This window comes from Sus scrofa, unplaced genomic scaffold, assembly GCF_000003025.6.
Source record: "Sus scrofa isolate TJ Tabasco breed Duroc unplaced genomic scaffold, Sscrofa11.1 Contig944, whole genome shotgun sequence".
NCBI lineage: Eukaryota > Metazoa > Chordata > Mammalia > Artiodactyla > Suidae > Sus > Sus scrofa.
The window spans coordinates 406682-431851 of record NW_018085356.1 but is presented as its reverse complement, the minus strand read 5'-3'; the positions used below and the strand labels follow the sequence as shown (position 1 = coordinate 431851).

General features: G+C 57.0%; 1 protein-coding gene across 1 annotated transcript in view; it reads left to right on the top strand.

Moving 5' to 3' along the window:
• Window positions 1–25170, top strand: part of PCNT (pericentrin) — a 115346-nt gene that overhangs the window by 9925 nt on the left and 80251 nt on the right. The window contains 11 exon segments of the mRNA XM_021082502.1: window positions 4008–4103; window positions 6100–6322; window positions 7396–7451; window positions 8694–8868; window positions 9573–9709; window positions 12362–12473; window positions 13782–14025; window positions 14882–14960; window positions 18265–18418; window positions 19016–19233; window positions 21508–21974. Coding sequence (XP_020938161.1) covers window positions 4008–4103; window positions 6100–6322; window positions 7396–7451; window positions 8694–8868; window positions 9573–9709; window positions 12362–12473; window positions 13782–14025; window positions 14882–14960; window positions 18265–18418; window positions 19016–19233; window positions 21508–21974 — 1961 coding nt within the window.

The window sequence follows — 25170 nt, the reverse complement described above, 5'->3', positions numbered from 1 at the left end:
AGGGCATCGGTCCTGGCAGAGTGCAGCTCTACCCAAAGCCCTCATTGAACCTGTTACCGCCCCAAGGGTCCACCGCAAACACTCTTTCTGATTCCTTACATCCTTCTGCCTCTGTATTTGACGTATACATGAAATACACTTGAAATCTATCTCAGATTGCTTAGTTATCCTAACAGTCTGTATGCTCTGCTTATTGAACTTTTTTCCATTCTCCGTTTCTCCGACTCTCTGTTTCATTTTCGATGGTTTCTGTTGCTTGTTTTCAAGCTCACCGATCTTTTCTTCTGCAGTGTCTAATCTTTTAAGTAGGCATTGACTTTTTAAAAAATTCTCAGGTATTTTGTATCTTTTATTTCACTCCTTATTATATTCATTTGGAAAAATACTGTGTATCACTATAACAGCTATTTTAGTGTCCTTATCTGGTCATTCTATCATGCCTGGCATTTTTGGGTCTATACCATTGACTGGTTTTTCTCTTGGTTATGGGTCAGTTTCATCTTTTTGGCATGTTTAATAATTTTTTACTGTAACATTGACAATGCTTGGCTTTTTTTTTTTTTTTTTTTCTATGCCTGCAGCATGTGGATGTTCCCAGGCCATGGACTGAACCCACACCAAAGCAGCGATCTGAGCAACTGCAGTGACAGCACTGGATCCCTTAACTCAGTGAGCCACAAGGAAACTCTGTGGAGTCCATCGTTGAGTGTGTGGATTTTGCTGTTTTGGCTTAGTTTTGGTACACGTATTCCTTTTTGTCTTTTTTGTTGATTTGTAGTAGTTTTTAATATTTTTCCTACTCTTGATTGCCTGTTTTTTTTCCCCTTTTTTATCTTTTTTCTTTTAGTCTTTTTGCCTTTTCTAGGGCCCCACTTGTGGCATATTGAGGTTCTCAGGCTAGGGGTCTAATCAGAGCTGTAGCCACCGGCCTACGCCACAGCCACAGCAACATGGGATCTGAGCTAGGTCTGTGACCTACACCACAGCTCACGGCAACGCCAGATCCCTAACCCACTGAGTGAGGCCAGGGATCGAACCTGCAACCTCATGGTTCCTCGTCAGACTCGATAACCATTGAGCCACGACAGAAGCTCCCTTTTTTTGGCCAACTTGTGGCATATGGGAATTCCTGGGCCAGGGTTTGAATCTGAGCTGCAGCTGACACCTACACCATAGCTGCGGTAATGCCAGGTCTTTAACCCACTGTGCTGCAGTGGGCTCTTTGCCTAGTTTCTTAATGGTGTCTTGGATAAACGGATGCTCTTAACTTTGTTGTTGAATGTAGCACTTTTTCCTGTGGGTAGTGATTTCCATTCCTGTCCAGGAGGTCTCTCCTCGCCTTGAGGTCGTGAAATACTCTCCTGTGTCTTCTTGAAACTTTATGGTCTGGTTTCTATGTTTAAGTCTGTGATCCATCTCAAGTTACTTTCTGTGTATGGAGCACCTTGACTTTCATGTTATTTATTTATTTATTCTCTTAGGGCCACACCTGTGGCATATGGAGGTTCCCAGGCTAGGGGACGAATTGGAGCTGCAGCCGCAGCTGCTGGCCTCCACCACAGCCATAGCGACACGGGATCTGAGCTGCATCTACCACCTACACCACAGCTCACTGCATCACTGGATGCTTAACCCACTGAGCAAGGCCAGGGATCGAACCCTTGTCCTCGTGGATTCTAGCTGGGTTTGTTAGTGCTGGGCCTCACCAGGGGCTCCCACCTTCACCTTTAGAGCAGTAGGTTAGCTTTGCTGGCTTTGAGTGTTCTATAAATAGACTAATCCAGCGTACACGTCCTGAGTCTGGGCCTTCGTATCCAGCATCTTGTTTAGTGATTCATCCATGGTAAAGGCTATAGTTCATTGGTCTTCGTTGTTGTATAGTGTTTTGCTGCATGAGTGTACCTTGGTTGGCTTGTTTGTAAACATTCCCACACCATGTATCTTTGGGGCTGTAATTAGGTGTTTAGCGGCCGGGTCAGTGTGTAGGTACATGTTCAGCGTGATCTGTTGAGCTGTGTTTTAAAACAGCTGAGTTTATATTTTCGGCGGCGGCGTAGGAAAGGTTTACTTGTTCTGTAAGCCGTCATCATTGGTGTTGATGTTGTCTTCTGTCTTAACAGTGTGGTGGCTGTGAGTGGAGTGTATGTTGGTGAAGTACAGGATAGGTTCACCATTAAAGAAAAAATGAGTGTGATTCGTTTCCTCTTCAAAGAGAAAAGTCACAGGGTTCACGCAGTTGATACGGCAAAGGCGCGAGGTTGTGCTGGGGCAGGTGACGCGCTGAGGCGTGTCCTCCGTTCTCACTGGTGGAAGACGGTGTAGCTGTCGGGGACTGAAGCAGCCTTTGTGGAAAGACCCTAATGACAGAGCCGACTCGCTGACGTCGGCTTAGCAGACTCCTCAGTTGTGCTTTCTCTTGGAATTTGTCCTTTCATCTAATCTTGCAGTTTGGGGCGTTAAGTTATTCGCGGGACCGTTTCTCCCGTGGCGTCCGTGTGGACAGCCCTCTCATTTCTGCTTGTCCTCAGATGAACCGTTCACTCACGGATGCCCGGTTGCGGGGAGACCGATGCAGGTGTGTCCTGTGAGAGCTTGGCGTCTGCGGCGTCACTTTCACCCTCGGCCTCGCTGGCACCCTGGCCCTGACGGCGGCCTCCTTGGGTTCTCCTCTGGATTCATCTGATGATTGTGCAGAGTCCTCGCTGCCGACTTTGTTCTGTCATTTGGGAGGAAAGCGAGGAATTCTTAACGAACGGCCGTACAGAGAGCTGGCTGCAGAGAGAGGCTCTCCCGTCAGTTAGAAAGCAGAGGCGAAGCGCCCCCATCCTCCCGGGTGGTTCCCTGGTGCTGCCGCCCCCTTGTGACTGAAGTCGTTGTTGGCCCAGTTGGGAACACTTGCGTGTGGCAAGACAGTGCTTATGGTGATGGAAGCGCATCATGATGCAGGAGAAGCGAGATGCTTAGAGACGTCTTGGGTCTTAGACATGGGGGTCTGGTGGACCCATGTAGCAGTTGCAAGACGAAATGTTTTCTCTATTTACAAAAAAAAAATAAAGGAAATCTCTCATCGTTCTTTGGGAGGCCCGTAAGAAAGACTAAAACTGCACTGTCGGCCTCCCAATTAGTCATCGCTGCCCAGAAAAACCGGTAACTGCGGTTGGGCCTCGCAGACCCCGGTTCTTCCCCGACAGCCGTCGGAAGAGTGACGTGTAGTCGAGGTCTGCGCTGGAGGGACAAGGTGGCGTGAGGGTGGACGCCACCTGTGAGTGGACGAACTGGTGAATTGAGTGCCCTGAGCTTTTTGCAGATAAAAGCCCCGAGTGACTGTCAACGTGTGGGTTAGAACTCTCGGGGAAAATCTGCCAGAAAAGTTTAAACTCAATTTTGATGTGATTTACAAAAAGAAACAAAAAATTCTCTTCTGCAGATTATCAAGGAAAAGGTTTATCTAAAAGAGGAAAATCTCGAAGCTAAAGCATTTGAATTTACATACAATGAAGAGCTTAGAAAATGTGCATAAGGAGCTCCCACTGTGGCTCAGTCGGTTAAAAACCCTGCTAGTATCTGTGAGGATGCAGGTCCATCCCTGGCCTCACCCCGTGGGTTAAGGACCCGGCATTATTGCGGGCTGCGGTGTGGGTCACACATGCAGGTTAGGTGCAGTGCTGCTGTGGCTGTGGCTGTGGCCGGCACTTGCAGCTGTGATTCGACCCCCAGACTGGAAGCGTCCATGTGCTGCGCGTGTGGCTGTAAAAAAAAAGAAAGAAAGAAAATGTGCATGAATCTGAAAGACCAGACTGTGTTGAGAAACATGTGTGATGATTTAAGTGTTAGGCACACAGCGGTATAATTTGCGGAAGCAGATTTGTTCAAAAGAGAGCAGCAGCATCGTTAGGGAAGTAGCCACCTCACAGGGGTCGGGTGCTTGAGCTTCATCGGGAGGCGGTGCGGGGGGACCCCGTGGGCGTGGAGGTGGGTGATGCTCTTCTCCGGCCCTTCCCCTCCAGCTGGGGGACGCCCCCGGAGAGAGGCCGGAGGACCCGGCGAGGCCGCCGCAGCAGCTGGACGGCGCCCGACAGGAGCAGCCTGGGCTCGTCACTAAGGTATTCTCCCCCAGGGCCCTGTGTTAAGGGGTGTCCTTGTTGGGGTGGGGGGGCCTTGAGTGGAGGGAGCCGCAAACCACAGGCCTGGAAACCCCACGCCCAGGAGGCGGAGTTGCCTGCACGGTCTGGCTGTGCGCCCCAGACTGAGTCCGGGTCTGCCTTCCTGTGACCGTGGGCCGGGTCTGGGGGGTGCTGAAGGCAGACGTCGGCTTTCCGGCCCCGGGGTCTGGGACTCGACGCCCACGCGGCTGGTTGTGAGCGGGTTGCGGGGGGAGCTCCTGGACCATTGGGGAGGACGCGTTGCAGGCTGGGGGCCAGCCTTACCCTTCTGGTTTCTGCTTGTTGTGAAGTCCGTGTGTGCGGAATTGATTACCTTTCCTTAATCAATCCAGTTTTTCAAAAATGTATTTATTTATTTTTTGGCCACGATGTGCATGGCTTGATGTGGGATCTCTGTTCTCAGACCAGGGACGGACCTGGGGCCACAGAGGTGAAAAGCATTGAGCCCTAATCACGAGGCTACCTGGGAACTCCCCAGTCATTTCAGTTTTTATTGGTGTTTGGAGAAAATTTATGAGATTGACCAATTTCAAAGCATTGTATTAAAAGTATGTATTTCATTTTTTTATTGAGGTATAGTTGATTTACATTATATTAGTTTCAGGTGTATAGCATAGTGATTCAGTGGTCTTATAAATTATACGCTATCAAAAGTTAATACAAAATAATGGCTATTATTAAGTCTTTATTTACTTATTTTATTTTATTTTTTTGGCTGTGCCCAGGGCATGTGGAAGTGCCCAGGCCAGGGATCCAACCCAGGCCCGAGCCATTGCAGTGACAACCCTGGATCCTTAACCCACTGAGCCACAAGGAAACTCCTTGTCATGGTCTTTTTAAAATTATAAAATACGTATAAAGTTTACTGTCTTAACCGTGTTTAAGTGCACAGTTCTGTGGTATACCCACATCCCTAACGTTGGGCAGCGGTCACACCCTGTGAACTGAAGTGACACCTCCCCCTCTCCAGTCCCCAGCGCCTGGCAGCCGCCATTCTCCTTTCCGTCTCTCCTGCGTTGTTTTTTTCGTTTTTTTTCTCTCTTTAGGGCCGCACCTGCATTATGTAGAAGTTCCCAGGCTAGGGGTCTAATCAGAGCTGCAGCTGCCGGCCTCCACCACAGCCACAGCAATGTGGGATCCGAGCCGCATCTGTGACCTGCACCACAGCTCACGGCAACGCCAGATCCTTAACCCACTGAGCGAGGCCAGGAATTAAACCTGCGTCCTCATGGGTACTAATTGGGTTTGTTCCCGCTGAGCCACAGCGGGAACGCCTGTCTTTACAGTTTTGAGGACACTGTATACCCAGTAAGTAGAATCGTAGTCAGCCTTCTGGGTCCGGCTTATTTCATGGCTCATGATGCCCTCAGGTCCATGCAGGTCATAGCATGTGTCACAGTTTCCTTCCTTTTAAGGCCAGATTATGTCCATTGGATGGATGGACCCCATTCTGCCCACCTGTTCGTCCAGGCACAGGCAGTTGGGTTGTGTTGCGAGCGGTGCTGCTGTGCACGTGCGTGTACGGAGATGGTCGCTGGGGGACCTGCTCTGCATGGCGTTGGGGGGTTGTTCCCAGAAGGGGGACTTCGGGAGTTCTCCTGTGGAGCAGCGGGTTAGGGATCTAGCAGTGTCACTGCAGCAGCCCCTGGCCAGGGAACTTGTGCCTGCACTGGGCTCAACCGAAAACCGCCCCCCTAGAAACCAAAAGCAAAGAGCGGAACTGTGGATCACATGGTCGTTCTGTTGTTAAGTTTTTGAGCCACGACCAGGGTTTTCCACAGCAGCCGCAGCGTTGTGCATTCTCAGCGGCACGGAGCTTCCAGAGTCCCCACGTCCGTCCCGGCAGCCCTGCCTCTCGGTTCTCTGGGATGTGAACATCCAGCCCCCCGACCCCTGGCCGCGCCCCGCGGCCGCCCCAGCACCTCTCTCCCCGCAGCCCGTGCCGCCGCTGGAGCTGGAGGCGCTGCGCCTGAGCCTGAGCCACGCGCACGCGGCGCAGCTGGAACGCACGCAGGCCGCCCTGCAGCGCGAGAAGGAGGCGGCGCTGAGCGAGCTGCGCGCCGCGCTGCTGGGCCGCCTGGCCCAGGAACGGGCGCTGCTGCAGAGCGGCGCGCAGCGGGAGCTGGAGCTGGTCCGGGAGCAGCACGGCCGCGAGACAGGTACGCGCCCCGCCGCCCCCTCCCGCGCCCCGACCCCGCGCCCCGGCCCCTCCGCCCCGGGACGCCCGCCCCCGGGGGCCGGGCGACCCTCTGGCCTCGGCGTGTTCGTGGATGTTTCGGTCCTCCCGTTCCCGGGTTCGCTTTTTGGTAGCCGCTCCTTCGTGTCAACATTGGGTGTTTGCAGGACCGTTTCCTTGAGCTGCCCTTCACGTGCCACACGCGTCACCCAGCAGAATGTTTGCAGGGTGCCTGCCATGGGTTGTCGGGTGTGCACCTCGCCGCGGGCCTCGCCTGGGACTGTCCCCCCCCAGCCCCGCCCCCAGCCCCTGCGGTTGCACAGCCTCCTGCTCCCGGCCCCTGGCTGCCGTCCCTGCTTCTTGCGGTCGCCTTGGGCAGACGTCCTCTCACACTTGCGTCACAAGTGAAACCTGCGAAACACGCTGCCTCAGTCAGGCCTGTCCTGGTGCTGTTAGTCCACGTGCCCCCAGGAATGCCCCCTGAAACTCTGCCATGCGGGGCCCTGTGGCCTGGCCTCAGAGGGTGGCGTCTGGACCTTTGCTTGAATTCTGGGCTTGCTCAGGCTGCCCCGTGCATGCGTGGGGCGGCTGTCACCTGGTGTCACCTTCCCTGCCCTACCTTGCCCATTTCCCGGGGCCCAGCCATCTCTCCTGGTGCCCACCCACCTCTGTCCACACCTGGCCTGGTCCAGCCTCACCTCCCTCCCTGGCTCCTTGGGCAGGGGGTGTGGGGACCTGGAGCGTCATTACGGTCCCGGTTTGCTCGGCTTCCAGCCCTGGGCCCGGCCGGTGGGGTCCTGGGTGCGCGGGGCCGGGTGCGGAGTGGGCGGGCTGAGGGCCTCGTGATCGGATGCGGCCCCAGAGGCAGCCTCTCCTGCTCTTGGACCATCGCGCCGGCTGGGTTCCCGTCACGTGCTCATCCCTCACTTCGTGTCCTGTTGTCCCGTTATGTTGCCGTGTGTTCGCACGGGTGGCCGGTGGTGCTGGAGCCTCTCCCTGGAGGACTGAATTGTCTGAGCCTCAGTTATCAAGTGAGCTTTTATGTTTCTCTTGCAGCTGAGCTGAAGGAGAAGCTGCGATCAGAAATGGAGAAAAATGTCCAGATGATAGAGGTACGTAGGTGAGAACCGTCGTTCTGTGTACGCGGTATTTTTCCCTTCCTCCTGTCCCTCCAGCCTGTGCCTCGCTGGGCCCCTCGCTTCGTGCTGGTGGAAGTGGAAGTGCGCCTTACTCTGCGGTGTGGCCCCCTTGGAGCAGTGTGTTGGGAACTCTGCAGTGTGGACCCTCAGAGCTGCGTGTCGGGGCCTCTGCAGTGTGGACCCTCAGAGCTGCGTGTCGGGGCCTCTGCAGTGTGGACCCTCAGAGCTGCGTGTCGGGGCCTCTGCAGTGTGGCCCCCTGGGAGCAGTGTGTCGGGAACTCTGCAGTGTGGACCCCCCTCAGAGCAGCCTTTTGGGGCCCTCGTGTTGCCTTGTGTGATGCGAGGCTCTTCTGTCCCGAGCAGCCCCCTCGGCCTGGCCCTGGTGTGCCCTGGACATAGACCTTGGTCCTCTCGAGGTGCGGACGGTGGCGATTAAGGGATGGGCATGGGCCTCAGGGAGCTGAGGGCAGGTGTGGGACCAGCGCGCCCACAGGTGTGGGTGGCGGGGAGGCCCCGCTTGCAGTGCTGACCACAGGGGCAGGTCCTGTGACTGTCCAGCTGTTCCCACTCCATGCCCCTGTTTGGGCAAGGAGCTCTGCTCTAGGGTGTCACGGAATTAGCTCCTTTCTAAGGAATCTCTCGCTGGCCTTTTGATCCTCCTGCCCCAGCCCTTTCTCGAGGCTCCGCGTGCGGGAGGGCCGTGGGCGCTGGTGACAGCAGAGGAAGTGGGTGACGCCCGGGACGTGTCTCCCCTCGGGGCATGTGCATGTTTGTGTTCAGGCTGCTCTGGACGCGTGGTTGGTGGAGGATGGCCGTCAGTTCTGGGGTGGGGGCTCGTGCTGCAGCCCCTCACCCTCTGAGCTGGACGGAGGGGACTTCTCTTAGGGCTCTTGGAACAGGCCGTGGCCCTGGCAGGGCGCAGGGGCGTCGCTGTAGGGCCCGGATCTTGTGCGGGGACGGGCGTGCTTCTGCACAGAGACCAGTTCTGTTCCTGCAGGTGCTCCTGGTTCTCTTGTCCTGGGCTCTTTGCCTGCAGGCGCTTCCGTTCCCGCCCCTTCAGCCGAGTGGGGGGCTGCCTGGACGTCCCTGTCGTGTCCTGTCCTGACAGTCTGGTCTGTCCTGGGCGACACCCACCCCTGGCTTTCAGATGTGCAGTTAAGTCTTTCCTTGACAGTTGACTCTTGGCCATCGTTTCCTTTTCCTCATTTAAATCAGACCCTGAAGCAAGACTGGGAGTCCGAGAGAGATGTCTGCTTAGAAAACCTGCGGCGAGAACTACTGGAAAAGCATCAGTTAGAACTGGAGAATTTACAGAACCAGTTTCAGAAAGAACTGGCAGAACAGAGAGCCGAATTGGAGAAGATCTTTCAAGCTCCAAGTCAGGCTGAATGTGAGTCTCTAAAATGAGCAGGTTTGGAAGGGGCGGAGTTTTCCTGTGACACCGTAAATGCCACGTGACCGGCTGGCAGGACAGAGTCAACCTCGGAGTCCCTGGCTGGTCACAGCCCCCTCAAGTTCCCTGAACCTTCCGGAAACCTTTTTTTTTTTTTGCCTTTTCGAGGGCCACTTCTGCGCCATACGGAGGTTCCCAGGCTAGGGGTCGAATCGGAGCTGTAGCCACCGGCCTACGCCACAGCTACAGCAACGCGGGATCCGAGCTGCATCTGCAGCCTACACCACAGCTCATGGCAACGCCAGATCCTTAACCCACTGAGCGAGGCCAGGGAGCGAACCTGCAACCTCATGGTTCCTCATCGGATTCGTCAACCACTGCGCCACGATGGGAACTCCTGGAAACCTTTTTGTTGGAGATACATTTTGCACACTCTGCTGCTAAATTGCTACCAAAAAAGTACTGTGCAATTGTGCACTTTCTGTCCTGGGTCACCTGTTACACACGCGCTGATGCCTGCTGGTCAGTAGGCGCTGTCTGCTGGCCCGCTGGCCGGCGTCTTTCTGTCCCCCCAACCCAGAAGAGAGTGGGGTCCTGAGAACGGGGTCTGGCGGGCGCCTGGGGGACCCGGCATGTGTGCAGCTGTCGTTGCTGAGGAGGACGTGGGCGTCGCGGATCAGCAAGGTCTGTGCCGTCTCCAGGTTCCCCTCAGACTCCGGAGGCGCAGCATGAAGCCGCCCCGAGGCAGCCACACGCAGACCTGCCGCCCGAGCGCTGCCTGTGCTTGGGAGACGTGGAGCTGAAGTTCAAGGAAAAGGAGAAGGAGAACCAGCTCGAGGTAGGCAGGCGCGTCCTCCCTGGAATCCTCAGCGAAGGAGGAGTTTGAGGAGATCTTGCACTGGGGCCGTTTCCTGTTCTGTCCTTGGCTGAAACTTACACCCTCACTTGTGTATTTCTTTATTTTAAATCGAGGCATAGTTCACTCACGGAATTATCTCCGTTTTGGGTGTACAGCAGTCGTAGTTCGCAGAGATCCTCCTCCGTGTGTAGTTGTGAAACACTGGCTGTGTTTCCCTTTGCTCTGCAGTCAGGCCTGTGATTGAACTCATGCCCTTCTGCCGCAGTGCCAGAACCCTAGCCTGCCGGCCACAGGGCACTTCTCCTGGGGCGTCTTTTATTTTTAATTTTTAATTAATTATTTATTTATTTGTTTTTTGTCTTTTTGCCTTTTCTTGGGCCACTCCCGCGGCATATGGAGGTTCCCAGGCTAGGGGTCCGATCGGAGCTGTAGCCTCTGGCCTACACCACAGCCACAGCAACGTAGGATCTGAGCCGCATCTGCAACCTACACCACAGCTCACAGCAACGCCGGATCCTTAACCCACTGAGCAAGGGCAGGGACCGAACCCGCAACCTCATGGTTCCTAGTCGGATTCGTTAACCGCTGCACCACGATGGGAACTCCTATTTTTTATTTTATTTTATTTTTTGTATTTTTAGGGCCGCACCTGCAGCATATGGACGTTCCCAGGCTAGGGGTCCAATAGGAGCTACAGCTGCTGGCCTACACCACAGCCACAGCAATGCAGGATCTTTAACCCACCTAGTGAGGCCAGGATCGAACCCGCAAACTCATAGTTCCTAGTTGGAGTCATTGCTGCTGTGCCATGACGGGAGCTCCGGGGCTTGTTTTATGCATAGTTGTTTGTGCCTCAGGTTCTCCTGTCCCTTTTGTGCCCCTCCCCCGCCCCTCCCATTGCTAACCACCAGTTTGTTTTCTATGTCTGTGAGTCTTTTTCTGCTTCGTGTATACATTCGTTTTATTTTTTAGATTCCACATATAAGTGATATCATACAGTTTTTGTCTTTCTCTTATTGGCATAATATTTCTCACTAAGCATATCTTCCAGGTCCGTCATGTTGCTGCAGATGGCACTATTTGAGTCTTTTTTTGTGGCTGAGTAATATTCCATTGTGTGTATGTACCACATCTTCTTTATCCAGTCCTCTGTTGATGGACACCTGGGTTGCTTCCGTGTCTTGGCTGGCGTGGCTAGTGCTGCAGTGAGCACGGGGGTGCATGTATGGTTTCGAATTAGTGGTTTTGTTTCCTTTAGGTATACGCCCAGGAGTGTAATTGCTGGGTCACATGGTAGTTCTATTTTTAGTTTTTTGAGGGACACCATACTATAAGCCCTAATTTAGAGAGATTTTTGGGGAGTTCCCACTGTAGCACAGTGGGTTAAGAACCATTTTTTTTTTTTAGGGCTGCACCCACGGCATAGGGAGGTTCCCAGGCTAGGGGTCGAATTGGAGCTGTAGCTGCCGGCCTGTGAGACAGCCACAGCAACATGGGATTCAGGCTGTGTCTATGACCTACACCACAGCTCACGGCAACTCCGGATCCTTAACCCACTGAGTGAGGCCAAGGATCGAACCGCGTACTCATGGATCCCAGTCGGGTTCCTTAGCCACTGAGCCACAACGGGAGCTTCGTGGGTTAAGAAGCCGACTGTAGAGGCTTGGAGCCCTGGCCCGGTTCCGTGGGTTGAAGGATCTGGCGGTGCTGCAGTTGTGGCGTGGGTCACAGCTGCAGCTCAGATTCAGTCCCTGCCCTGGGAACTTCCATAGGGTGCGGCTCTAAAAATTAAAAAAATAAAAAGAAATGAAGAGCCTCTTAGAGTTTGGTGGGGCTGGTGGGCAACCAAGTCAGGATCCAGTCTGAGCCTGTGCGCCGATGTTGGCTCTAAGTTCCTCCTCAGGGAGCTCCTGCTCTGAAGGGGCGCCCAGGGACGCCTGCAGGCTCGGGACGCGGGCGCGAGGCCACGGCTCCACAAATGGGAAGTTAGCAGGACGCTTGTGCGCACGCTCTCAGACCTCTTTCTTCACTGGAGCTCGCCTGCCAGAGCAGGGGACCCGAGGGACTTCTCTCGTCCTTCAGACTAGGAACCCAGCAGTGTCCTGAGCATGGGTTTAGGAAATCGGGAAGGAGTGTCCGGGTCTGCAGACGAGGAGACATGGGGCCCAGGAGCTGGCGTCAGGCCTCGCGGCTCAGGCGCTGCTCCTTCCTCCTCTGCCACAGACAGAGGCCGGCTTGGGCCACGCAGCCTGGACCGCAGCACCCCCACCGGCCCTCCCTCATCCCAGGGGAGAGGGGGCAGGAGGGCCCCTTCTGTCCTGTGCCCTGGCTGCAGAGGTGGCACTGCCCTTGCCCCGCGTGCCTGCCCTTGGCCCTGCCTGGGAGGGCGGCTCCAATGGTGCAGGGTTGGCAGGCAGGTGGCACCTGCTCGGTGTGTGAGCTGTTCACGTCTGAAAGACCTGCTTCCCAGGAAGGCTGGCGGAGCAACACGGAGGAAACCGCAACAGGCCGCACAGCGGGAGGGTGGCCGCGGCCGGGCCCCCGCACCTCTGGCCTGGGCTTGGGCTACAGGCTGCGGGTGGGAGCTGTGCTGTCAGGCGTCCCACACCGTCCGTCCCCTTCCCGTTGCAGTTGGAGAACCTCCGCGCGTCGTACGAGGAGCTGCAGGCCCGGTCGCAGGAGGAGATCCGGCGCCTGGGCGCCCAGCTGGAGTCGGCCAGGTCCAGCAGACAGGAGCTGAGCGGTGAGGAGCTTCATGCTGAAGATTCGGGTCCTCCGTAGAGAAAGCTGTGCCTTTAATCGCGGACCCCCAGCTGGAATGTTGCAGTTGTGCGGTGCTCTTGTAAACCGCCGGGAATGTCGATGCCTAGCCTCGCAGCGCGAAGCTGCTGGTGCGCAGCCCCGTTCATCGCGGGCGAGGAGCGAGCAGTGGCTTTGGAAGCTGTGTCTTCCCTCGTGTTAATGCGCCCTGCTCATGTCAGGGCTTTACCCGTGGGCCTGGCCCAGTGCAGTGGCAACGCTCTTCTTGGGCTGCAGGTGGGCCCTGCCACGCACTGCCTCCTGGGTCCCGTGGGCTCACCTGTGGCAGGTGTTGTCTGGCTCCTGTAGCCCTGAGCTCTGGTTTTGGAGGGGACCACATGTGCCGAGGGCAGCTCACTGGTGGTACTGGGGTGCTGTACAAGACCCCGAGTTGGAGAGGTCTCTGTTGGCGAGCGGCACCTTGGCGGGGGACACGGGGCAGAGACTCGGGCTCGGCAGGCCGGCCTGAAGCTGTAGAAGCCGCCCTGGTGGGTTCGTATTGTGGGGGGGCAGAGACCTGCCTGTGGCGGTGGGAGGGCCCCGCCCGGCCCGGGCCAGGCGCCCAGCATCCAGCAGCGGGTAGAGGCTGGCCGAGCCGGTCAGCTGACGAGTAGGCAGGCTTCCGGTGTTGCAGCTGGTGCCCGTTTGCTGCGTCCTCACCCTGCGTGTAGGGTCCTCTGGGGACTGTGCTTTGGCATCTCCGTTTCCAGCCACGTTGGGTGAACGCTGCCCCTCGAGGTGGTGGATGCCGGCAGCATCCTCTTGGTCGGGTGCTCCTGTGGTCTGGGTGCTGCTCTGCTGCTGTTCACACAGTCCCACCAACTCGGCGGCTAAAACCACCCACACTTATCAGCTTGGAAGTCTGAGCTGGCCCGGCCGTCTCTGCCCAGGGTCACCCACAGCTGTGGTCAACGCGTGCGGCTGGGCCTTGACTCGGCCCCTCAGGTCGAGGCGGAGTCCAGTCCCTGTGCTTGTGGGACCGAGGTCGCGTCTCCTTGCTGCCTGTTGGCCTGGGGCCGCCCATGTTCCTCCCCAGGCGGCCCCTCTGTCTTCAGAGCCCCCAGCAGCACGTGGAGTGCTCCTCACGCTTCCGCTCCCTCTGTGGCCCCCGGTGCCGTGTGGCATGAGCCACAGAGGGTCCCATGTCACGTCGTAGACTCTGGGATTGCCCCCAGCGCCACCCCGTGTGCCTTAGACAGCTCCTGATTCCCCAGGCGGTTCAGTGCGAGACGCCGCTTCCTCTCCCCCGTAGAGCTACACGAGCAGCTCCTGGCTCGGGCGTCTCACCTGGAGGAGCTGGAACACCTCAAGCGGGACTTCGAGCTGCAGCAGCAGCAGGAGAGAACCAAGCACGAGTCGGAGCTGGAAGAATTGAGAGTCTACTTTGAGGAGAAGCTGAGGGAAGCTGAGAGAGGCCACCAGGAAGACCTGGCCCTCTTAGAGCAGCGGCTGCAGGAGGGGAAGGAGGGCTTTCGGCCGCAGCCTGTGGAAACCAGGTGACAGCAGTGGCCGTCCTAAGTCGTGTCTTTTTTTTTTTTTTTTTTCTTTTTTAAGGGCTGCACCCGCGGCATATGGAAGTTCCCAGGCTGGGGGTGGAACTGGAGCTACAGCTGCTGGCCTACACCACAGCCACAGCAATTCCAGATCCGAGCCGTGTCTGCGACCTACACCACAGCTCACGGTAACGCGGGATCCTTGACCCACTGAGTGAGGCCAGGGATTGAACCCGAAACCTCATGGTTCCTAGTCGGGTTCGTTAACCACTGAGCCTTGAGAGGAACTCCCGTAAGTTCGTTTTTGAAATACAGGGACCTTAAGCTGAGTTGACGTCTAGGTTTGTTTGGGACTTCATGCCAAATCGCCTTTTGTTTTAGAAACACACTCTATGCTTGGGTCTCAAAGCAAGATGATGCCAACGCTGGGAGGAGTTCCTGCTGTGGCTGAGTGGAGACGAATCCGACTAGTGTCCGTGAGGATGCGGATTTGATCGCTGGCCTCATTCAGTGAGGCTGCCGAGGCTGTGGCTGTGCTGTAGGCTGGGAGCTGCAGCTCTGACTCGACCCCTAGCCTGAAACTTGCGTCTGCCGCACATGCGGCCGTTAAAAAAAAAAAAGGAAAAGCTGGGAGCTGGTCTGCCCTGCGCGCCTGGCGGTGGATGCCCAAGGGCCCCAGGCGGGCAGGCGCGTCTTTTGGGACCGCATCTCCCGCTGCCCCCGCTGCCGCAACACTCCCATCACACTCCCGTCGGTCGTCCTGTCCTCGCAGACGTGGGGTCGCAGGGACGGATAGGAGCTGAGTGGAAAGCTGCCACGTGGGACGTTCTTGAGACTCATTTCTCTCTGATCCATCCAGCGCCTCTTTAGACGGGACGCCTGAGCCAGAGCGAGGAGACCGTCCCGACGGATCGCGCCCTGGCCTGGAGCAGCAGGAGGTGCGGCGTCTTTGTTCTTACTGTCGGGTAACTGCGTCTGGTGGCAGCAGATGTGCCTGCAGGTCTCGGGGGCGGGGGGGGTCGGCACCAGGAGTCCTGTCGTCACCGCAGTTCCTTTTTCTTGTGGTGAGAACGTTCCCGAGCCCTGTTCTCACCCCCTGGAGCGGCACAACGCGGTTAATGAAACGCAGTGCTCGTGCCCCTCTGGCATGTGGAGTCGGGCCAGGGTGGAGACCGAGCTGCAGCTGTGGCAACGCCAGATCCCTCACCCACCGAGCCACAGCGGGAACTCCAGAAATGTGCATCTTTTGGTCCCTTTGCAGTTTCACCCGCGGCTCCATCTGTTCTCGACAAGGTCGGTTTTTCAGATTCCACATGAAAGTGGGATTGTACAGTGTTCGTCTTTCTTGGTCGCACTCGTGGTGCTTCCGGGGTCTCCCACAGGCTCCTCTGTGCTGTTGCGAACAGCAAGACTTTGTCCTTTTTCCTGGCTCAGTCGTGTTTCCGTTGTGTGTGTGTGTGTGTGTGCTTGTGTTTGTGTATTCATGTACATTTATTTATGCCACATCTTCTTTACCCAGCTCTCTGCTGTGGGCACTTGGGCTGCTCCCACGTCTTGACTGTTGTAAATGACGCAGCCGTGAACATGGGGGCGCGTGTGTCTTTTTGAATCCGAGCTTTGTTTTCCTTGGGGGTCACCTGGAGGCGGAGGCCGGCTCACACGGCGGCTCCATGTCTCGCGTGGGAGGACCCTCCACGCCGTTCTCTACCCGGCTGCGCCGAGTCGTGTGCCCACCGACCGCGCCCGAGCGGTGCTTTTCCGCCCCCACGCCTTCGCCGCAACCATTGTTCCCCGCTGTCTTTGCAGCAGTGGCTTTTCTGGCAGGCACGAGGGCTCTGTCCTTGCGGCTTTGACGTGCATCTCTCTGAGCCCCGCCTTCTCCTGTCGGCCTCTTGGCCGTCTGCGTCTTCGTGCGCTGTTTGTTCTGGTCCACTGCCCGTTTTTTGATCAGACTTTGTTTTTCGCTTGTGCTCTGAGGTGCATGAGCATCTCAGTGATACGTTGGAATGGCGGTGTTCCATTCACCTTTCGCTGGGAAGTGGGCAGTTTTATGTTTCCAAATCTGAACTTCCAGCCTTTGCACAAAGCTTGTTTCTGGGGCACCCCTCGAGTAGAGGAACGGGTGTTTTGTGTTTTGTGGATGAAGTCTCACTGTGGTCTGCCTGCACAGAGCACGATTGGCTCAAGGCATGACCTGGAGGCTGCATCCTGCCTGGCTCCCCCATGGGCGGCCGTCACCGCGCCGCCCTCCACGGGCCCCCAGCCCCCGTGTCACACAGGCTCGCCGAGGGGGAGCGGGCATGTGCTGCTGGGACGCGTGCTGGGCAGCTTCTCCCGGGCCTTTGCGCTCTCCTTCCTGGCCCGGCCTTGCTCTCCGCGCGGCCGTGACTGTGGAAGCCTGTGCACCTGCTCCCAGCGCAGAGGAGGCTCTGCGGACCATGCAGCCCGGGCCCTCCGTGCTCTTCAGGGTCCTGAGTGGTTGTTTGTGTCCACTTTCCAAGCCCGGAGCGAGGGAGGGCCTGGGCGGGCCGCCTCTGTCCCCACCCCGGGCGTCTCATGCTGCTGCTCAGCTTGGCCCGGCAGCTCTTCCTCCGTGTGCTTCGTTCTCCCTCTGAGGTCCCTGTGGGCTTCACGCCAGACCGCGAGGGGAAGCCACAGGTTTCCTGTGGTCCTTCTTTCTCTTATGTTGCTTTTGGGGTTTTTCTTTTTTTGGGGGGGGGGTTGCCCATGGTGTGTGGCAGTTCCTGGGCCGGGGATCAAACCCACACCACAGCAGCGACCCGAGCCACTGCAGTGACAGTGGTGAATCCTTAACCCACTGCACCACGAGCGAGCTCCTGCAGTGGGGTTTCCTCTTTGCGTTTTCATGTTGAGCATCTGAGGGCCTTGCCTGCTAGTCCTGGGTTCTTTTCCACGACCTCCTGCTCGGTGTCAGAGATGGCATGTTTTCGGTCACCTCTGAAGACAACTGTTAGTGCCAAGAGGTTTCTTGTGCTCCCACCTCGTCCCTGCTCTGTCTCCGTCCGTCCGTCTGTCCGTCCGTCTGTGTGTTGTGTGGGATGCACATGGTACGTGCATGGGCTGGTGACCCAAGGCCGTGCTGTCTGTGAGGCTGTCTGACCAGCTGGGGCTCCACCAGTGCGTGGGGGTGCAGCCTCGCTCCTGGGGCCGTCGGTCTCATCCAACCCCTGCTGGGGCCCCCGAGGAGAGGGCGCAGGGGGCTGTGCTCCCCCCCCGCACTACAGTCACCAGATCCCCACACCCCTGCCAGGCCACACCTGGCCTCCCTGGTCTGCAGCCCCTGGGGCCCACAGTCACCTGTGTGCTCTGCACCCGCTTCCTGGCCTCCTGGGGTCTGGGCACCTCTCACGTGGCTCTTCCCCAACCCTCTGCGAGCGGGCGTTTCTGCATCCCGGGATTGCTGGCTTCCTGATTACTTCTTTTTTTTCTTCTCCCTGTAGGTTTTTTTCCTTTTCTTTTTAGGGCAACACCCGCGGCCTTTGGAAGTTCCCAGGCTAGGGGTCTAATTGGAGCTGTAGCCGCCGGCCTGCGCCACAACCACAGCAACACCAGATCCAAGCTGCATCTTCAACCTACACCAGAGCTCATGCCAACCCCGGATCCTTAACCCACTGAATGAGGCCAGGGATCGAACCTGCATCCTCATTGACACCAGTTGGGTTCTTAACCTGCTGAGCCACTATGGGAACTCCTCCTTGTGGGTTTGTAAGTTAAATAATTTCCCTGTCATTTGAGGGAATATAGAAATGACGGAGGAGTTCCCTGTTGGCCCAGCAGGTTAAGGACCTGGTGGTGTCACTGCAGCAGCTCGGGTCGCTGCCATGGTGTGAGTCTGATCCCTGGTCTAGGACGTTTCACGTGCCGTGGGTGGTGCCACAGGAGAAAAAGGGTGGAGTTTATGTGTGTTTAACCAAAAGTTCGGTGTGCACGCGTGATGTGTGACTGCGCATGGCGTCTGGCGCGTGTGCCCGGCATACACGTGCCTGCCAGAGCGCGTGCTTCTCTCCTGACTCCTGGCTGTTGTCTCCTGGGCTGTGACTCTGGTGGTCGCTGAGGACGAGCATCTTTGCACTTGCGCGGTCATTGCTGCCCGGCTTCTGCCGTCGTCTCCGAGGCGGGGGCCCCTTGCCCGCGGCTTCCCACCCCTGTTCCCAGAGCAGAGCAGGCTCGCCCTGCGTTTTACTTGTTTCCTTCGTCTGGAACTTGTCTGTTGTCCGGCAGGATGTGAGACTCTCGCTCCCTTTAGAAGAAAACCATCGGTGCCAGCTTGCGGTGTGGCAGTCCTCCCAGGAGGTGCAGCTGGAGGCGGGCCTCGTGGGGACCCAGGTGTTGGAAGGGGAGCGGCACGCGGGGCTCTCGGGAGAGCCTGGCTCAGGTGCGCACCTGCAGGGGAGGTCTGGTGCCTGGGCCACCCTTGACTCGCCCCTGCCTGTGCTAGAGGACCTTCCCTGGAGGCCGAGGGGCAGCAGCACAGGGGCACGGGGACGGGAAGCTGAGGTCATCCTGGGGCGGGGGGCAGGAGAGCAGGTGTGAGGCCGGCCGTGGATGTGGAGTCCGGGCGAGGGTGGGCGCTGTCGTCATCCAGCTTAGGGCCGAGGCAGTGAAGCAGAGGGTCCCACCCCGAGGGCCAGGGGTCAGGGTCATGTGAGGGAGGCTCCTCAGAGCTGGGCCGGCCTGTAAGCATGCCGCTTGGCATCCTGCATGAGAGGTGCCCTGTGGCCGCCACTTGGCATGACCCAGTCTCTGGGCACCGATGGGCATGCCCTGAGCCACACTTGTTCCTTCTTGTGCATGGATGGTGATGAGCCCTGGCTGGAGCAGCTGAGGGGCCAGAATCTCTGCCGTCCATAGCCCCCCGAGTAAGTCACCTGGGACGCAGGCTGGAGCTCACACGGGGAGTTTCAGGCTCTCCGTGTAGGTGTCTGAGGCTTTGGATGGTCAGCCTGACGGTCCTGCTTGCTGGCCCCCGCAGAGCTCGCCCAGGCGACCCTCCTGTGCGCACAGAGCGCGGCCTCGGACGTGGGGACGGAGGTGGCGGATGGCGTCTCAGGTCTGGAAACTGAATGCAAGGCTCAACCCCTGCTTGTTTCGACTGAGTTCAAGGAAGAAATCGACGTCTTAAAAGCAGAGAATAGAAATTTACGCGAGAAGCTGCAGCACGAAACCCGCCTGCGAGAGGACTTGGAGAAGGTACGTTGAAACCCCTTGCCCGCGGGGCCCGGAGCGCCGCTGCGGGGCCGTCCTCGGTCCGGCCGGGCTGTCCCCTGAGCTGCGGCCGAGCGTGGAGCCTCGTTGCTCCTTCCAGCCGCCTCCGGCTCGGGGCGCTGGTGGCGACCTCTGCAGGTGTCAGGGTGGTTGGCGCGGCCGCCTTCGGGCCTCGTCCAGCTTCTCTGCCTCGGCGTCCCGAGCCCCAGGCTCCTCTCACTGACCGTCAGTTGTGCAGCCGTGGTCACACGCGGTGCCGAGACCCTGGCTGTGCGCCGGCTGGTCCTGAGACGCGAACCTCCCTGGGTCGCTAGCGGGCTTATTGCGCTGCTGGGCGGCAGCCTTGAGGGGACTTCCTCGCGTGTCTGGCGGGGCCGTGTGCCCCCTGTGTGGCCGCCGTGCCCGCCCGTGTGGCGCTGCTCTTTCCTGGGGCTTCGTTCTGTGCCCGTGGGCTCACAGGCGGCTGCTCCCGCCCCTGCCGGGCCGGCCACACACTGTCCCTAAACTAAGGCGTTGGTGCGACGGGGGACGAGCTCGGGGCAGGCGTGTGGGAGCCTGCAGGGCCTGCGGAGGGCGGGGAGCTCACGGCCAGCCGTCTGGGGCCTTCTGCACCCGACCTCAGGCACTGGCCACTGAAGGACAGACCTTCCGTGAGGGCCCCAGATGCCCGCGTGTCTGTGCGTTCCTTTCCTGGAGCATTTTATCCGTTTCTGTGAGCCGCTGGAGGGCTGTGGAGCGACGCGTCTCTCCCTTTAATTCCGTCAGGTTTTGCTCCAGTTTCTGAGGTTGGGCTGCGGACACGTAGAGTTCTTCTGTCTGCCTGGGGAACACACCCTTTGCTGTTAAGGAGACGTCCCCTTTCTTTCTCAGGCCTCTTCGTATTGACACCCACCTCCTCTTGGGCTCACGCGGGCCCTGCAGCGCTCTTTTGTGTTTTGTGCGGTGATGTGCTCTTTTCTGTCCGTGTTGCTTTTAACCTGCCGGCTGTACCTACCTGGCGTTAGTGCCAGGCTGGGCACTGCCATCTCCATGCTGGGCCACGGCGCAGGATGCCTCCCTGCCTGGCTGGCTGCATCTGGAGTCTGCCCGCACCTGCGGGGTCGGGTCAGCTCGGCCTGCGCGCTGGGCTGGTGGGATCCCGCAGCCCCCTCCTCTGAGGCCCCAACGCACGTCCCTCCGCTCGCAGTTCCTCTGGACCCCACGAGCAAGTTGGGGGGATTTCTCGGTACACGGCACTGACGATCCGTCACCCAGGCCGTGCCCGTCCCTGGGTGTCCGTGCCCCTTTGCTCCTGGTCCTGCCCCCAGCCTGCCGTCTGGTCCCCTGGAGCGCTGTTTGAGGAGAGTGAGGCTTTGCCGTCACCAAGGATCCGCCCTGAGTGCTCATGGCGTGATTGAGGACCTGAGGTCAAACTCACAGCCTGTTTTGGTTTTGTCTGGTGTCTTTTCTTCTTTTTGGTCTTTTAGGGCCACACCTGCAGTGTGTGGAGGGTCCCAGGCTAGGGGTCCAATTGGAGCTGTAGCCGCCGGCCTACACCACAGGCACAGCAACGCAGGATCCGAGCCACGTGTGCGGCCTGCACCACAGCTCATGGCAACGCCGGATCCTTAACCCGCTGAGCGAGGCCGGGGATTGAACCCACCTCCTCATAGACACCATGTTGTGTTCTTATCCCGCGGAGCCACAACAGCAGGTTCCTGTTTTGCTTCTTTTGACGAGAACCAGGAGGCTCTTGACTCGCCTTCTTCCCTGTTTGGAAACTAGGGCGTCCGCCCAAGTTCGGCTCTCCAGCCCGTCTCCCTTCTCACAGGACCTTCGGGCGCGTGGTTTCAGCGGGTCAGCCTCTTGCTCGGGTCCCTGGAAGCATCGGACACGTGCACGGTGTGCGTGCAGAGGCCTGGCCTCGCCATGCTGTTTGGCTGTCCTGTGGCGCCCTGTCCCCTGGCTGGTGGTGGCTCTGCTGTCTCCTTCCCTGTGGCGGGAGCCCCGGCATGTGACTGTCTGTGCTCTTGGCGGCCGCAGCCCCAGGGATACCGTCGGCTCTAGGAGCCGGGATGCGGGGCTGTTCCGCCAGGCAGACGGTCTTGGGGTCGTTCATTTCTGCCCCTTTATTCTGGGGGCGTGAGCCGCAGGCCCGTTGCTCCGTTGGGCACAGCGCCAGTCGTGGAACTGCTCTGTCCTCCGAGCGGGCCTGGGTCCTCGATGCCGGGAGCCTCCGCGGGACCGGCTTCCCTCTTTGAGAGGTCGTGCTGTCTGCAGGTGAAGCGGGACTTGCTCGAAGGTCACCAGGAGGAGCTGAGGCACACCGAGCAAAAGATCGAGCTCCTGAAACGAGACCTCGGGGACAGAGAGGCCGCGTGGCAGGTGACCTGCGAGGAGCTGGGGAGAGCGGCGGAGGAGCGGTTGTCTCGGAGGCTCCTTGAGCTGCGGGAACAGGCTGAGTCCGAGAAGCGGTCCTTGACCAACAGGTTTGAGCTTCGAGAAGCCGAAATGAGGCAACTCCAGGACCGGCAGGCGGCCCAGATCCTGGACCTGGAGGGCTCGCTGGTGGAGCAGCAGGGCCGCCTGCGGCAGTTGGAGCTCGGGCTCGCGGGGGACGAGTCTCTGCGGTGCAGCCAGTGCGGCCGGGAGCTGGGCAGCCCGGGCCCCGCAGACCAGGACCGGGAGCTCGCCACGCTCCACCTGCAGGAGCCCAGTGCCCTCCAGCCGAAGCCAGCCCAGAGCAGGTGGGTGACATCCTTGTGCCCGGGTTGGGTACAGAGTCCCGGGGGGGGGCGTCCTTGTCCTTCCTGTGCTCACGTCGTTTGTGTTCTTTGCACGGTTTCCACTTTCAGTAGCAGAACTTAGCTTTGTTTCTCTTGGGGAAATGGAGTTCATTCATTAACTCTCTCGTGTATTTTAAATCCAGACAGGTTTTGTTTTGTTTTGTTTTTGATTTTTAGGGCTGCACTTGGCAGCATGTGGAAGTTCCCAGGCTAGAGGTTGAATTGGAGCTGCAGCTGCCGGCCTGCACCAGAGCCACAGCAACACCAGATCCAAGCCGCGTCTGCAACCTACACCACAGCTCACGGCAACGCCGGATCCATAACCCACCAAGGGAGGCCAGGGATCGAACCCGTGTCCTCATGGATGCTAGTTGGATTCGTTTCTGCCACAATGGGAACTCCGTCTAACAGGTGTTTTTTTTTTTAAACAAACATTTTTTCTAAACTATATACATAATTCTCTGAGGTTTTTAAAAACTTTTTACAATTGTAGTTGATTTACCATGTTCTGTCAGTGTCTGCTGTGCAGCCAAGTGACCCAGTTATACACACACGTACGTTTTTTTCTCGCGTTCCCTGCATCACGTCGCATCGTAAGTGATTGGGTTTAGTTCCCTGTGCGGTGCAGGTGCAGCAGGACCTCATCCACTCCGAACGCACTGGTTTGCATCTGCCGCCCCAAGCGCCCAGGCCACCCTCCCTCCCCCTCGGCAGCCGCAAGTCTCTTCTCCATCCGCGTCCGTGGCTTGCTTTCTTTTCTGCGGGAAGGGTCACCTGTGCCGTGTGCTAGGTTCCAGATACCAGTGATACCGTGTGGTATTTGTCTTTCTCTTCCTGACTGACCTCACTTAGTACGAGAGTCTCTAGTGCCAGCCACGTTGCTGCCAGTGGCACGACTTTGTTCCCCTTTGTGGCCGAGTCGTATTCCGTTGTGTATACACCACGTCTTCTGAAGCCACTCATCTGTTGACGGACACTGGGCTGTTTCCATGTCTTGGCTGTTGTGAATAGAGCTGCAGTGAACATGCGGGTGCGTGTGTCTTTTTCAAGGAAAGCTCTGTCCAGGTGCATCTTGCCCAGGAGTGGGCGTGCTGGCTCATGTGGCAGTTCCTTGTTTAGTTTCTGAGAACCTCCGCAGTGTTTTCCCTAGTGGCGGTACCAATTTAGTTGCCCACCACCAGTGCAGGGGGTTCCCTTTTCTGCACACCCTCCCCGGCATTTGCCAGTTGCTGACTTGTTAGTGATGGCCGTTCTGACCGGTTTGAGGTGGCCCCTCACTGTAGTTTTGATTTGCGTTTGTCTAATAAGGAGTGAGGTGGAGCATTTTTCATGTGCTGGCTGGCCGTCCGTATGTCTTCTTTGGAAAATGTCTGGTCAGGTCTTCTGCCCATTTTTCAGTTGGGTGGTTTGTTTGTTTGTTTGTTTGTTTTTTTGGTCTTTTGTCTTTTGTTGTTGTTGTTGCTATTTCTTGGGCCGCTCCCGCAGCATATGGAGGTTCCCAGGCTAGGGGTCGAATTGGAGCCGTAGCCACCAGCCTACGCCAGAGCCACAGCAACGCGGGATCCGAGCCGCGTCTGCAACCTACACCACAGCTCACGGCAACGCCGGATCGTCAACCCACTGAGCAAGGGCAGGGACCGAACCCGCAATCTCATGGTTCCTAGTCGGATTCGTTAACCACTGCGCCACGACGGGAACTCCCGGGTGGTTTGTTTTTTTGCTGCGGAGTTGTATGAGTTGTTTGTATAATTTGGTTATTAAGCCCTCGGCAGTTTCATTGTTTGAAACTATTTTCTCCCAATCCTTAGGTTGTCTCCTTTAAATTTTTTTATGGTTTCCTTTGCTGTGCAAAAGCTTGTCGGTTTGATTAGGTCCCAGCAGTTTGTTTTGGTTTTTCTTTCTGTTGCCTCGGAGACTGACCTGAGAAGACCTTTGTACGGTTGATGTCAGAGAGTGCTTTGCCTCTGTTCCCTTCCAGGGTTTGATGGTGTCTTGTCTTGTCTTGAAGCCATTTTGAGTTTATTGTTGTGCATGGCGTGAAGGTCTGCTCCAGTTTCATGGATTTACATGCAGCTGTCCAGTTTTTCCAGCAGCATTTGCTGAAGAGACTGTCTTTTTCCCATTTTACACTCTTGCCTCCTTTGTTGGAGATTAATTGACCGTAGGTGTTTGGGTTTATTTCTGGGCTCTCTGTTCTGTTCCGTTGGTCTGTCTGTCAGTGTTGGCACCAGTCCCACACTGTCTGGATGACTGTGGCTTTGTAATACTGCCTGAAGTCTGGGAGAGTGATGCCTCCTGCTTGGTTTTTGTTCCTCAGGATTGCTTCGGCACTTCTGGGTCTTTGTGGTTCCGTGTAAATTTTTGGATTGTTTGTTCTAGTTCTGTGAGACATGCCATGGGTCGTTTGACAGAGATGGCGTTGACTCTGTAGTGGCTTTGGGTCGTGTGGCCATTTCTACAATGTTGACTCTTCCAGCCCAGGAGCATGGACTATCTTTCCATTTCTTCGGGTCCTCTTTCATTTCCTTGATTAAGGTTTTATAGTTCCCAGCATATGAGTCTTTCACTTCCTTGGTCAGGTTTATTCCCAGGGATTTATTTTTGGGGGGTGTGATTTTAAAGGGTACTATATTTTTGTATTCCTTTTCTAGTATTTCATTGTCAGTACACAGAAATGCAACTGATTTCTGAATGTTAGTCTTGTGTCCTGCTACGTTGCTGAGTTCATTGATCAGTTTGAATAGTTTTTGTGTGGAGTTCTTGGGGTTTTCTATGTATAGTATCGTGTCATCTGCATAGAGTGACAATTTTCCCTCTTCTCTTCCATTTTGGATGCCTTTTATTTCCTTTGTCTGTCTGTTAGCTGTGGCGAGGCCTTCCGATACTGTGTTGAATACAAGTGATGAGAGTGGCATCCTTGTCTCGTCCGGATTTCAGTGGGAGGGCTTTCAGCTTTCTCTGTTGAGTAGTATATCAGCTGTTTGCCACAGATGGCTGTGGTTGTGTTAAGGGGTGTTCCCTCTGACCCACTGTGGTGAGAGTTTTTATCACGAAGGGATGTTGGAGTTTGTCAAACGCCTTTTCTACATCGACTGAGATGGTCGCGTGGTTCTTGACTTTTCTTGTGTTGATGTGGTGGATGTTGATTGATTTGTGT